This window comes from Corvus cornix, chromosome 4 (assembly GCF_000738735.6).
Source record: "Corvus cornix cornix isolate S_Up_H32 chromosome 4, ASM73873v5, whole genome shotgun sequence".
NCBI lineage: Eukaryota > Metazoa > Chordata > Aves > Passeriformes > Corvidae > Corvus > Corvus cornix.
The window spans coordinates 40,256,128-40,268,118 of NC_046334.1; the positions used below are offsets into that span (position 1 = coordinate 40,256,128).

The 11,991-nt window shown below is 39.0% G+C and overlaps 1 protein-coding gene across 4 annotated transcripts in view; it reads right to left on the minus strand.

Moving 5' to 3' along the window:
* The window catches only part of RWDD4 (RWD domain containing 4), a 35,859-nt gene extending 23,937 nt beyond the window's left edge, over positions 1-11,922 (minus strand). Inside the window, exons 1-8 of one of the 4 annotated variants that reach the window (XM_039551726.1) lie at positions 11,752-11,920; positions 11,430-11,510; positions 8,745-8,854; positions 8,492-8,636; positions 7,601-7,715; positions 6,771-6,820; positions 6,598-6,600; positions 4,451-5,473 (exon numbers count right to left, since the gene is read on the minus strand). In XM_039551726.1, the coding sequence (XP_039407660.1) occupies positions 5,441-5,473; positions 6,598-6,600; positions 6,771-6,820; positions 7,601-7,715; positions 8,492-8,636; positions 8,745-8,854; positions 11,430-11,510; positions 11,752-11,775 (561 nt within the window). In that variant the 5' untranslated portion in view covers positions 11,776-11,920 and the 3' untranslated portion in view covers positions 4,451-5,440. Of the gene's footprint in view, positions 1-4,450; positions 5,474-5,500; positions 5,756-6,597; positions 6,601-6,770; positions 6,821-7,600; positions 7,716-8,491; positions 8,637-8,744; positions 8,855-11,429; positions 11,511-11,751 lie in introns of those variants that run through there. The other 3 variants (XM_039551728.1, XM_039551725.1, XM_039551727.1) reach the window with 3 other exon arrangements.
* Between the last annotated feature and the right edge of the window lie 69 nt (positions 11,923-11,991).

Genomic DNA, 11,991 nt, shown 5'->3' on the forward strand with positions numbered 1-11,991 from the left:
ACCAGTCAGAGATTGTAGAAGAGGTCTCCAGTACATACATTTGAAACAGGAAAAAATAAAACAGGAGTGACACATTGTACCTTGCGCATGATATTATACGCAACATGACACAGATCATCTTAATTCATTCCAGGCGAGAGGCATAAATACCAGTCAGTAGTTTATATTTGCTTCCTCCCCCACCTAATACACCTTTCTGTATAAAAGCTATGAAGGAAACACACAGTGATGCTGAGCACCATTTTTTGCCCACGCTAGGAAGAAAGCAAGGGAGGGATATTACCTGTAGGAAAGCACCATGAAAAGAGTTAGAGAATCATCATCATGCCATGAAATTAGGAAATGCAAGGTAACTGTTCTTGCACATCTGACTGAACAATTCCTTTATACATACACACAGTAGCTAATAAGCTAAAGTATTGCTTACACTTTGAGCATTTTAAACATCATAATAAGCAAATTAACAAAAAAAGAAATATACAAAAATAGTGGATCCATCTTAAGATAGGCTACTACAATTATCTTGTAGAACTCCACCATTTTATCTCTTTCAGACTGATTGTAAACCAAGTCCAGACAGCCTTTGTTGACAGCATACATGTAAATTTCTTTCACCCAGAGCACTAACATTGTATCTTCTTCTGCCAAATGAAAAGGGATGGAAGTAGAGCTCATTAACAATATACTAGAATCTGCACTGACTTCTGTAACAGAAATTTATTTAAAGCAATGGTTAAATCACATGGACTGTAGCTGTATAGTCAAGTTAAAATTATCCATAAGCATTTATAAGTCATAAATCCACTGCATGAAGATAGACTCTGAAGCAGACTAAAGCCACTCAGATCCAGCCAGTTTTATTAAAGCAAATTAATTTGTCTCAATACCTGGCCATTCTGTTCAAAGGTCCACTTTGTTCCAGGGGCAGTTCTGTTACTTTATCTGTTTTCACTAAGTGAAAATGTTTTTTTTCTTTTCAGCCTTAGGAGAGTACTAAAACTCAGTTTTTGTATTGCTTTCCCACTAGCAGGGACACTAGGAAGAAAAGCACTAACCATCTGCTTGGACACTACCAAGGAAAATAAACAACCCACAAACAAACCCGAAAAACCACATAGTCACAGAAAGAAAATCTTCCTATGAATTCTTTTCCATATAAACATCACATAGGCAGCTTTAATTTTGGCACATCCTCGCTTCTGAGTAAGATTATTTCCTTTCACACTATTTTAATTTTGGAAATAAATTTCTATACTACATCCTGTACTTTTATCATCTAAAGACATATGGCATGAGGGGGAAAAGGAAAACCATAATTATGCAATATGCTGGTTAACTAAAACCTGGTAATACTCTAGTGCTCTAGTGCTGATCTTCACAGAAAAATATAGAACTGATAATGCTGGGCAAAATTTGTTAACCATCTATAGAAGCTGTGTACTTTTTATTGATGGGCTGCTACCTTTTCCCTGAGCTACTATAAAATCTGTGCCTTCAAGGTCAAATGAAGCATCCTTTTCACTACAGGTAGAGATCAAATGGTTCTCTACAGTGGAACAGAAGCTCTTTACATAATAACGCCTTCTTCACATTTGTTTTACCTGCAGGAAATCATAGAATGCATTACTGACAGAGATACTTGATTTAAAGTAAGATTCTGCTCTGAAGAGCAAATTCATGCGAAACTACGTTTATTATCTTTCAATGACATTACAGCAGATGATTGTTTGAGAAAAAGACTTCTTTCTTCCTTCCATATTGTTTCTTGAATGACATCTACCAACCTCAGACTAGGTTAACCTCTCCCTTTCTGATCATTAGCAGTAATACAGGTACTGCAGAAGAAACTCTGCCCTCAGGGACACCCACACAACCTCACTCCTCTACAGTAAGGCTCTGCAGTTACAGCTTGGCTTGCCCTCTCATTGCTATGACCTTATCCCCTCTCACAACATAAGCAACTTGTAATAGCTAACCATAGTAAGAGTTTTCAAGTTTCTGCCCTATTTTTAACATGAATACTTCAAATACAACATCTGTAGGAACCACAGGCATGAATGCTCAGGCAGAGTAGCGAGGGATAGCTATGTAAGATTTTCAGTCTGACACAGGACACCAGGGCCTGGATATAGATTCTCATATGTCTTATGTAATTCAGCCATTTGGAGTCACTCCTCACTTTGCTCTGAATGAAGGAAAGAGAGGACAAACAGTTAATGATTTTCCAGTGCCTAGTCAATGTGTTTTGCCTTAAGTTATTTCTGAGAGTACACCAGGCTTTCAGAGGCTGCTTAGATGGGCTCAGAAAGAGGGTAACAGGAAGCGTAACAGTGAGGAAAACAGAAATCCTTCTCACAACCACAAAGCAGACCCATTCTGAGATGAAGCCAAAACCATGTTGGTGAAAGAAACCACAGCAACAGAAAGAAAATCTACAATCCTCTTGTCCTTTACCACAGCCCAAACTCATGCCAGAATTTAGCTTTTGTTTTGTTGTATTGTCCTGCAGCAATGAAAATTTAACACCTATGCTCTTCTAGTTTCATATACAAGGATGTTTTCCCCCATCCACCTCCTCCTCCAATCCACCCAGAATTCTCACACTTCTGGTATTTTCTCTGTTGAATGAACATCTCCTCCCCACTTCATTCTGCTGTTAACTGCAAGAGCTTAGGGTACCATACTGTTGGAAGGAAACAATTTCCAAAGGGAAACTCTTTCCGGTTCAGACCAGTTCAAGGCTTTTCACAGCACAAATTTCACAGTATAACCCAAAATCATATGTATTGCCTCAGGTGAGAGGAGAATGGTATCCTTACATTTGCACTTTTACCAAAGGTCCTCTATGGAGAAATGCTGGCTTTTTTCCTACTGGTCTTTTACTCACCAAAACGTAATTGCTCATCAGCTGGGCACACTTTATCTATCCACCCCACATACAACCAGTCAGACCAGGACTGCAGAAATTATCAGCCTTGATTCCAAGGGGGCAAGCAGGATATGGTAGGCACACACTACTGACTAATCACAGCTGTCACCTCTCTATCCAACACACTTAATTAAAGGCAGTCTGCATTACTCCCTGGAATTTGATACATTAGAGTGCAGTGGGGCATCTTTGGTCATGGTACTGACAGCATTCTGGACACTTGCTACCTTTAATTTACTGTTACTAGTATTGACACTTGTCTTCTCAGGCCAAAGAAAGCTCTACTGCAAAACTCATGAATTTAAATTGGTGGTGCAGCCCTTGAGTCAAGAGACTCTTGTCCTACTGAGTAATCACTGTTTTTCCACTGCCAGTAGGTCTTTACAAAAGAAAAAAAAAAAAAGGAAGGTGGGAGCAGATTTTTCAACAGTCAGGATTTTTCAGGAGTCATGATCTCTTATTTTTCAATTGTGCCTTGCTTGATAAGAATTATTACATTTTTCCCCTCCCCTCATTTATCAGTGCTCAGGCCTCTCTGTAACAATAAGTACATCGACTCTTTAAAAGATCCTGTTCCAGCCATCACATCGTATCAGAAAATGGTTTAAATGACACAAATTACCTTTCATAATTTACACAAGCAAAAATCTGATATAAAAATTTCCAATGCAAAATATTTCCTGTGAAAATAGACTTCAAAGTAAATACATTTACAAATGGAACCAGAGGAGACTCTCAGATATCTTCATGAGAGCATGTGATTTACAGGCAGACTAGGAGCAGAAAAATAATGCATTCCACAAGGTTAACAAGTTACACACAGTAACATTATAAAAAGCAAGGGATGTGGTTCTTATTTGTCCTTCCCCCACCCTCACTAACTAATCTATTCAGAAAAATTGTCATAGCAACTTGATTCATACACCAAGCATACCAGGAAAGACATGTCACTTTCCCTTGGAGAACTTGTGAATAGAGTCCTGCCTGTCCTGGTGCTGGCAGAGACTAAAGCTAAGTGCCCTTCTCTGCTACAGATTCACTGTGTACTGCCAGAACAACTTCTCCCGGCACTGGCACTCCCCGCCGGACGCTCTTGCTCAGACTGCAGCCATGAGCCTCTGGTTTACATCTAAAGCAAGACTACATTGTTTGGAAAAAGTCCTCCCTTTTGTACTTTACAACTTTTACTACACAAGAGTTGAGTTCAAAAAGAAATCAGACTTTCTGAAATGAAGAAGGCTGTACACAGTGGAGCACACTCTTCCAAAGGGACACTGGACTTGCTCTGTGTGTACTGAATGCAATGGATACTGTCCTATGCTCCTGGTAAAGTGACTGACCCTCCTATCAAGAACAAACACAGCCACCCTGAAGATCATGTAAACACATACCACAAGAGGGAAGATAGAATTCTTCCAGCAATTTTTTAAGAACGCTTTCCTTGCAACAGAGTCCTTTCAATTTCAAACTTGCGAAGTGCAGTAGGCAACACACAATTTAAAACAATAAACACATACCACAGCAGATAAATAGGCATTTATTAAAGTTCATCTCAAAACAAACAAAAATAATAAAGGACATTAAGGCATCTTGTATTTAATACCAGTTCATACAGTAAAGATGACTTCTTTTTCTTACATAAGAGAGCAGATTAGGAAAAAAAGAAGAAAAGAGCTCTCGCAAAAAAGTTCTCCCAATTCGTTTGATGGATTACTGACTTCCACTATCCTACTACTTAGTCAGCAAATCCCTCCAAAGAATGCCTATTTCTCCAGTGAAACACCTACAAAATCCCAACACTCACTGAGACGTGCAAGAAAGCTTTTTCCCCCTCCTCAGACATCCCGCTGTCTTTAAAGACGCACACTGGAGAAAGACCAACAGATGGGATATCATGGAGAATAAAGATGCTGCACTCCTGCTATAACCATTCACTTTTGAGCAGACTAGGATATTTGGCCTTGCTTTCACAAGTATTTACTATTTCAGCCAGCAACCAGCAAAAACAAGACCACAAGCTCTAGCCTGTTTTGCAATGCAACAATTTGTATGTTCTAGTTCATACTAGATAAACAAATGACAAAGATCTTATTTCCATGGAATAATTTATTTTGATGAATTAAGCTGTCAAGCGACCAATCACTGTTATAGTGCTCTTTTCTTCAATTGGAATAAGAACATAAGGAAATGTTTACAGTATCATTGGGTTCACTATAACAGGATTTTACTACAGACTAAATATAAATTAATAAACACTGCAGCACTATTCACTTCACCACACTGGCTCTCTATATCTTTTGTCACACTCTAACCTTCATTTAAGGCAAGTTTGTTGGTTGATTTTTCTGAAGACGACCACATGGTCTCTAGATAAACTTGTGTGACGAGATTTACAAGTTAGGAAATCGAGCTTTATAAAATGTTTACTTCAACAAATACGAAAATTATTGAGAGATGGTGACCCAGAATTGCACTGTATTAAAAGGTGGAGTTTCCTTGTACCAAAGTCCTTTATTCATCATCTTTAGAACCAGTTTTGCTTAACTATAAAAGAGACACAAAAAGAAAGTATTCAAAGTTTAGACTGCCATTCCATTTATTAGGAAACAAGAACATTATTTCCATCTCACATTGAACATGTGTATACTTAATTTAACAATACAGACTGATTGTGCTACTATATCAAGAAAAACATCAAAAAATAATTCTTAAGCTTAAACACTTAATGAGCTTACTTCCTGATCCTTAAAAAAAGCAAACAACAACAAACCCCAGAAAAACCTCAAGGCACTGTTTCTATTTAATTTGAAGGCTCTGTCACCAGCTCTCCAAAAAGAAAAAAAAAAAAAGATGAAGTAATGGAACTTTATCTTCACACATCTCTGAGAGAATTCCCATATAGAAATTTAGACAATGTAAAAATACACATTAACATTAACTTAGTATTTCTCAACTGTTAAAGCTAGGCTTATTATTAAAAGTAGCAGGCCTATCATGAAATCTATCTGAAAACCAAGATATCCACCATAAATAGCCACTTTTAACTCAGAAGGACTCTGCCCAAAACGACCTTCATCATTTATTTGCTCTCACTGAATAACTGGAACTGGTGTTAGATCTTACACTGAAAATTACTTACAGTTGTGTAAAATAAAATAGTTTGCTTTCAAAATTGTCAAGCAGTGATTTTCACTGAATCAGCAAAGATAAGAGGGTGGAAGAAATCAATACTGAGGGAGCACGTAGAAAAAAATTATTCACTGGAGGAGCTGAAGCAGAGAATGAGGCTTCAGCAGGAGACAGCAAGGTGCTCCCACTTGGGACAGCTCCCTTTTATTTCTTACTTATCCACTGCCCTCCAGAACCTGGCAGCACCACTAACTTGATCTTAAATCTTCTTGTCATATGAAGACAGAATATTTGCAGTGCATTTGGTTAGCAAAGCGCTCTCAAAATAAAATTAAAATTTAATTGCTCAAGAAATAAAAAAAAGAAATACTAAACCAACAAAGTTCAAAGAGCGAAGTCCTTCAGACTAATATTCAGAAGAACTGGCATTTTAAAGCTTTTTGAGAAATTTGTTAATTAGAATCCAAAATAAGCAACAGTTCTTACTCTTTCTTGCAAATCTTTCTAACAGTAAAAAAAGAGAACTTGAAAATACTTACATGCTGGACACATACAGAAATTAATCAGACACCATAGTCAAGTCCAAACACAGTTAGGAAGAAAAGCAAGAAAAAAGTTTATCAGATTAGTTTTCTTCAGATATAAGCACAAATAATTTTTAATTTACATACACAGCATGTTCACAACACTGTATATAATACACTCACGTTACCTTAATTACGTCCACCCAGTTCCATCCTCGCGGAAGCTCCCCTTTGTTATCTGCAGAAAAAGGTTTTAATTTCAGCACACAAGCTAAGAGGAATATTCACCTTTCTTCAAAATCAACCCACAAAACTCTAAATATCCAAACCCCTCAATTTCTGCACTCTGAAGCCATGAGGACAGAAACAGATTTTAATGTCTTAAACAGTGTGTTCTTCTACCAACCTCAAAGTGAAAGGAGATGAAATAGCCTTAAGCTGTGCCAGGGGAGGTTCAGATTAGACTTCAAATAAACACAAAAGAGTCACCAGCAGAACTAACTGAAGTAATCAACAACTTTCAAACAAAATCCTTCTATTTAATTGAAAGCATTAAATAGCTGCAGAAACACTTTCATTTCTAGAATACAAACTAAATTAGATGTTTGAGTTCCAAAAGAAATGCTTTTATTTAGAAATTACATTTTTAATAATGTGAATTATTTATGAGGGCCCATGAACAAACTGCATTTTTTGCTGGAAGTGAATTTTTAGAGGTCCCAAATTCTCTCCTTCCACAAGTATTTTTTGTAAATTTCACTTTTGCCACAAAGGGAATTAAAATAGAATAAAATAAAACAACAATGTAATTAAATCCCGACTATAGAAAGTTGCTCTGACCAGAACTAACATCTCAGGCAAGAATAATTCATCTAAAACAAATAAAACAGAGACCACAAACTTAAAGTAGTTCATTTTATAAACAAATTACTAGTTACTCTTATTCTAGCAAGATGTCCTTGCTATAAAATTTGGATTTTCATACTGATCAAAGAAAAGATTATTATAGCGAACAAACCTGTTTTATCAGCTAGTTTTCGTTTCTGGGTTTTGGATAACTGCTCCTTTTTCTCTTTTTTCTTACTTGGTGGCACATCAGGAGTTCCAATTGAAATACTATTGCTTACTGAAGTCTGAGAAGGATAAAAGGGGTTGTAAACATTTTGCATATTACTTCCATGGATATCTCTGTGTGATGTGATGTGATTACTGAACCTGACATACTGAAATATCTTGACTTTCAGAAAGAAGCAATGCTGTCAGCAGCCTGCAGCTTTTAATCAACATATAATCATGCCTGTACTTTTAAAAAACATGTGTTAGAGACTGGAATTATTCTCTTTTAGAGTTGCAAAGGGCACCTTTTACACTTTTTAAATTTAATCATGGAGTGTGATTTAGTCTGAATAGATTCAGACTTCTCAAACATAGAAATCATTTCTTGTTCCTCAAAGCATATCTGTAGCACCATCATGGCAAATAATGTGCTTACACAACCCAAAAGCTACAAATTGACCCAGCCTGACTACTTTAAGACCCTGGAGGTGCACTTATGCAATTCCAGGAAGGCTGCAGTAAATTGTCACCCCTCCAATCCTCAGCAGCCTCTGTTTCAGCTTCCTTTAGTTTTTCTTCCCCCCAAAGTCTCCATTTTAATGTTATCCTGTGGGACATAACGTCAGGCTGCAAACATTTTGGTGTAACAGCAAAATAACAACCAAATGTAACAATTATGACCACAGAGCATTGTGGCACTATAGTCTGCGTGTCACTTTCAGCCACTAACATGTATAACCAATGAACTAATTTACAACTTAGAGGGACCTATGAAGTATTCAGGTTATAATAACCAATTTTTTTTTTTCCAGTTTTAAAAGCACAAAATTAAAATCAGAATTTATCTACTTACCACAGTGTTAACAGGTTGGTTTTCCATGAACACCTCCTTATTGTCTTTGGCATATTCAAAAAGTGTGTATGTCATAGCAGTTCCAAGATTTGCTTCAACTTCTACCATTAACTTATCCAATATACTTTGCTTAACAGCTGAAGATCTAAAAGAAATCATTAAACTCATCTGTAAACTAGACAGATGATAAAAAGCTTATCAGACAAAGAGCCCCACCCCAAGGCCAGGGAGTGAAGCTGTCATAAATACTTACATTGTGTTGTTGAAGAAAGCATCCATAGATATGACTGGTGCTGTTTGTGGATATGTTTCTGGCCAAGAAACTTCTATTAGAAAGGCTTTGGGATCTCCACTTTCACCTATCTGAAGTGAAAAGGAAAACTTTATAAATCAACAGTTTCCAGTCACTTTCTGAGGATTACAACGCCATTATGGAAGTCTACTACTTCTGTTAGACCATCAAAATTCCTTGAGACAACTATTTTGATAAAATTATCAGTTAGAAAATAAAGCTGTTATCTAGAAAAAGCATTAAATTTTGGACATCAATATTAACATTTACCCTGCAGTTTTCATTCTAGGAGAAACGGCAGAAACTGTCAAACCCCTTTTTATGGTTGGGGTTTTTTTAATTCCTTGGTTTTAAAAGCTGCTTTGTAGCATCTGCAAGCCAAATATTATACTATCACATACAAGAACAGAAAATATTAAATCTTTTTTCCCCCCACACATCTAAACATAGAGCAATATGAAAACAAGCCACAAGACAGGGTTGAAATGAGGATGATAATAAACTAATAACTTAAGATCACAAAAATAATGGGTAAGAATATCAATATTTATGTTTCAGACCTACAGATATTTTATTTCCCTGTACAAAAGAATGAGTAGTGAAAGATTTAAGAAGTCAGTAGAATGAGTCTGGATAAAAAAAAATATATTACAGCATACTACAGACGTACAATCAGAAGTAACTGTTCCACACAAGGATTTGGAAGACTAGCACAATAAGGTTTCTAAAACCACCCAAAAATTCTCATTTATTTGCCTTGTTATAAAAATCAGCCTTAATCTGATTATGTAGAATAAAGTGTGTCCACAGGAGAAGTCCTAATCAAGGTAAGGCTATGGTACTTCAAAATTAAAAAAAAAAAGTAAAGAAAAAAAATTGCTGCTTTCTTACTTAAAATATCTGTTTTAGCAGAGTGGACTGACATTCAAGAACACTTGTTTAGAGGTGAAATAAGTAAGACTTTAAATCAAGAATCTGCAACATTTTTCAAGGCAGCATTTACAGTTCATTTCCCACTGCCACCATGAGCAGAAGTGGCTGCAAGGTTCACAAGGTTCTCTCAGGAAAGCACTGTCTGTGCACAAAGCAAATCCTGCAAAGCTACATGACCACGCTCCTGCTTGTCAGTGAAAAGTGGCGCTGCATTTTAGCAATACTTGGGGGAAAAAAAGTAAAACCTTCGTTCAATATCAATTTTAAACACTGATTACAAAACAGCTGTGCTTTGTATGTGAGACAGGTGCAGGACATGAGGGTCAAAAAATGCCATACGAATTATTTCTATCTTCTCAAGGACTTACTTACATTATGAGTTCTCACAATACAAATTTTTCTGCAGGCGAAAGATGTATTATTGCCTTTATATGACATTAGGTTTTACTGTATTTAAATTGAGTTATCATAACTTTGGACAACCATTTTTTGTCTAATAAAAACTAGCAAAGCCAGTGAAATGTAAAATGACACACTTTAGGTTTGTAGGCATGCCATATTTCCCCATTTAAGGAAATTTAATTTATTAAGAATGATCCAATCTGTGAAGAAAGGCTGCTCTTACAGCCTTAGCTGGGATTCCAAGTGCTATTAATTAATTGACCTGTATCTCATTACAGTTAGTGACATTATTCTTCAGTTATTTGAGAAGTCACAGAAAGGTGATTTTAGATGGCTTCTCCCTGAAACAGGCATACGGCATTTTCAGAAGTCTTCCTTCTGTCCCATGGGTGCCTAAGATTTTGTCAGCAATGTCTTCTGGCCATCAAAAGATCTGCCTCGGTCTGTGCTCAGAAGTTTCAGGTGTTTAAATCAGAAAAAACTGGTGAGAATTTCATGCCAGAATCTAGTTGTGTACTTTGAGCTCAGCACCCCCTTATGTCTCTCCTGACCAAAGACTGTATCAGTGCACACACCCAAAGCATCTTGTGGATTTTCACTTCAGCAGGTAAACAGGACACTAGTCCTGTGTAAACAAGACACTAGTCTTTGGACAAGAGACTGGAAACTTGTAACTGAGCAGTAGTTCCAAATTTTACATAGAAATAGCTCTATAAATCTCTCTATTTCTGACCAGTTAGGGTAAGTATTACACGGCTGGATGGCTTCTTCAGAAGGTTTGACAGTTCTGAGTACACAGATACAGCTATGCAAGTAGGATACCTGACTAAGGGATAACTGGCTTGTGGTGCCAAGCAATAGGACAAGAGGGAATGGGCAGAAACTGATGCACGGGAAGTTCCACCTGAATATGAGGAAGAACTTCTTTACTGTGCAGTGACCCAGCACTGGAACAGATCGTCCAGAAAGGCTGTGAACTCTCCCTCACTGTAGATTTTCAAGAACCAGCTGGACACAATCCAGTGCCATATGCTCTAAGATGACCCTGCTTGAGCAGGGAGATTGGACCAGATGACCCACTGTGGTCCCTTCCAGCCTCACCCGTTCTGTGATTCTGGAATAAACCCATGCTGGGAGCAGGTTCATATACATGACACACTGTGCTATGAAGCATCGTTGTCAGCAAAAATCCTGAAACAACGCCCTGTGGATCTATCCTTTACTGCACATCGGATACCCCTTTGGCTTAGAAAGCCCTGGTATGGCAACTACAAGGCAGCAAAGTAACTTCAAGATGCAACTTCGCCTTACCCTGTACTGGAAGGACACCGGGCTGAGCTCCCTGAAGCACAGGTCTCCCTCGTAGATGGAGCGCAGCGCTTCCAGCTCCATCTGCAGCCAGGGCCAGAGCAGGGGTTACCGACCGCAGCCCGGCACGGCGCTCGCACCTGCCGCGCTCCTCGCGCCGACCCCGCCACCGCCCAGCTCCCTCCTCCCGCCCCTCGCCCGCTCCAGCGCCCGCCGCTTCCCTCCCGCCCCCGCCGCGCGGGCCGCCCTCTCTCCCCACACGGCTCTGTCCCGCCCTCCCAGCTCTCGTTCCGCTCTCCCTCAGGCAGCAAGGCCCGGAGCTCACCTCCTGGTCCTCGTTGGCCGCCATGGCCGGAGCTCTCCGCTCCCGCCCCGCTCCCTCCGGCCCGGCCCGGCCCCGCTGCCGCCGGGGCTGGGCGGGCCTGACTGATGCGGCCCCACCGAACTCACACGGCCGCGCCTTCCCCGAGGGCAGCGCAGGGCACCCGCGGTCACCGCCCCCTGCCCTCCCATTGGCCGCCTGCGTGTCCCCCCGCGCTTCCTCCTTTCGCTCACTGGCTCCTTC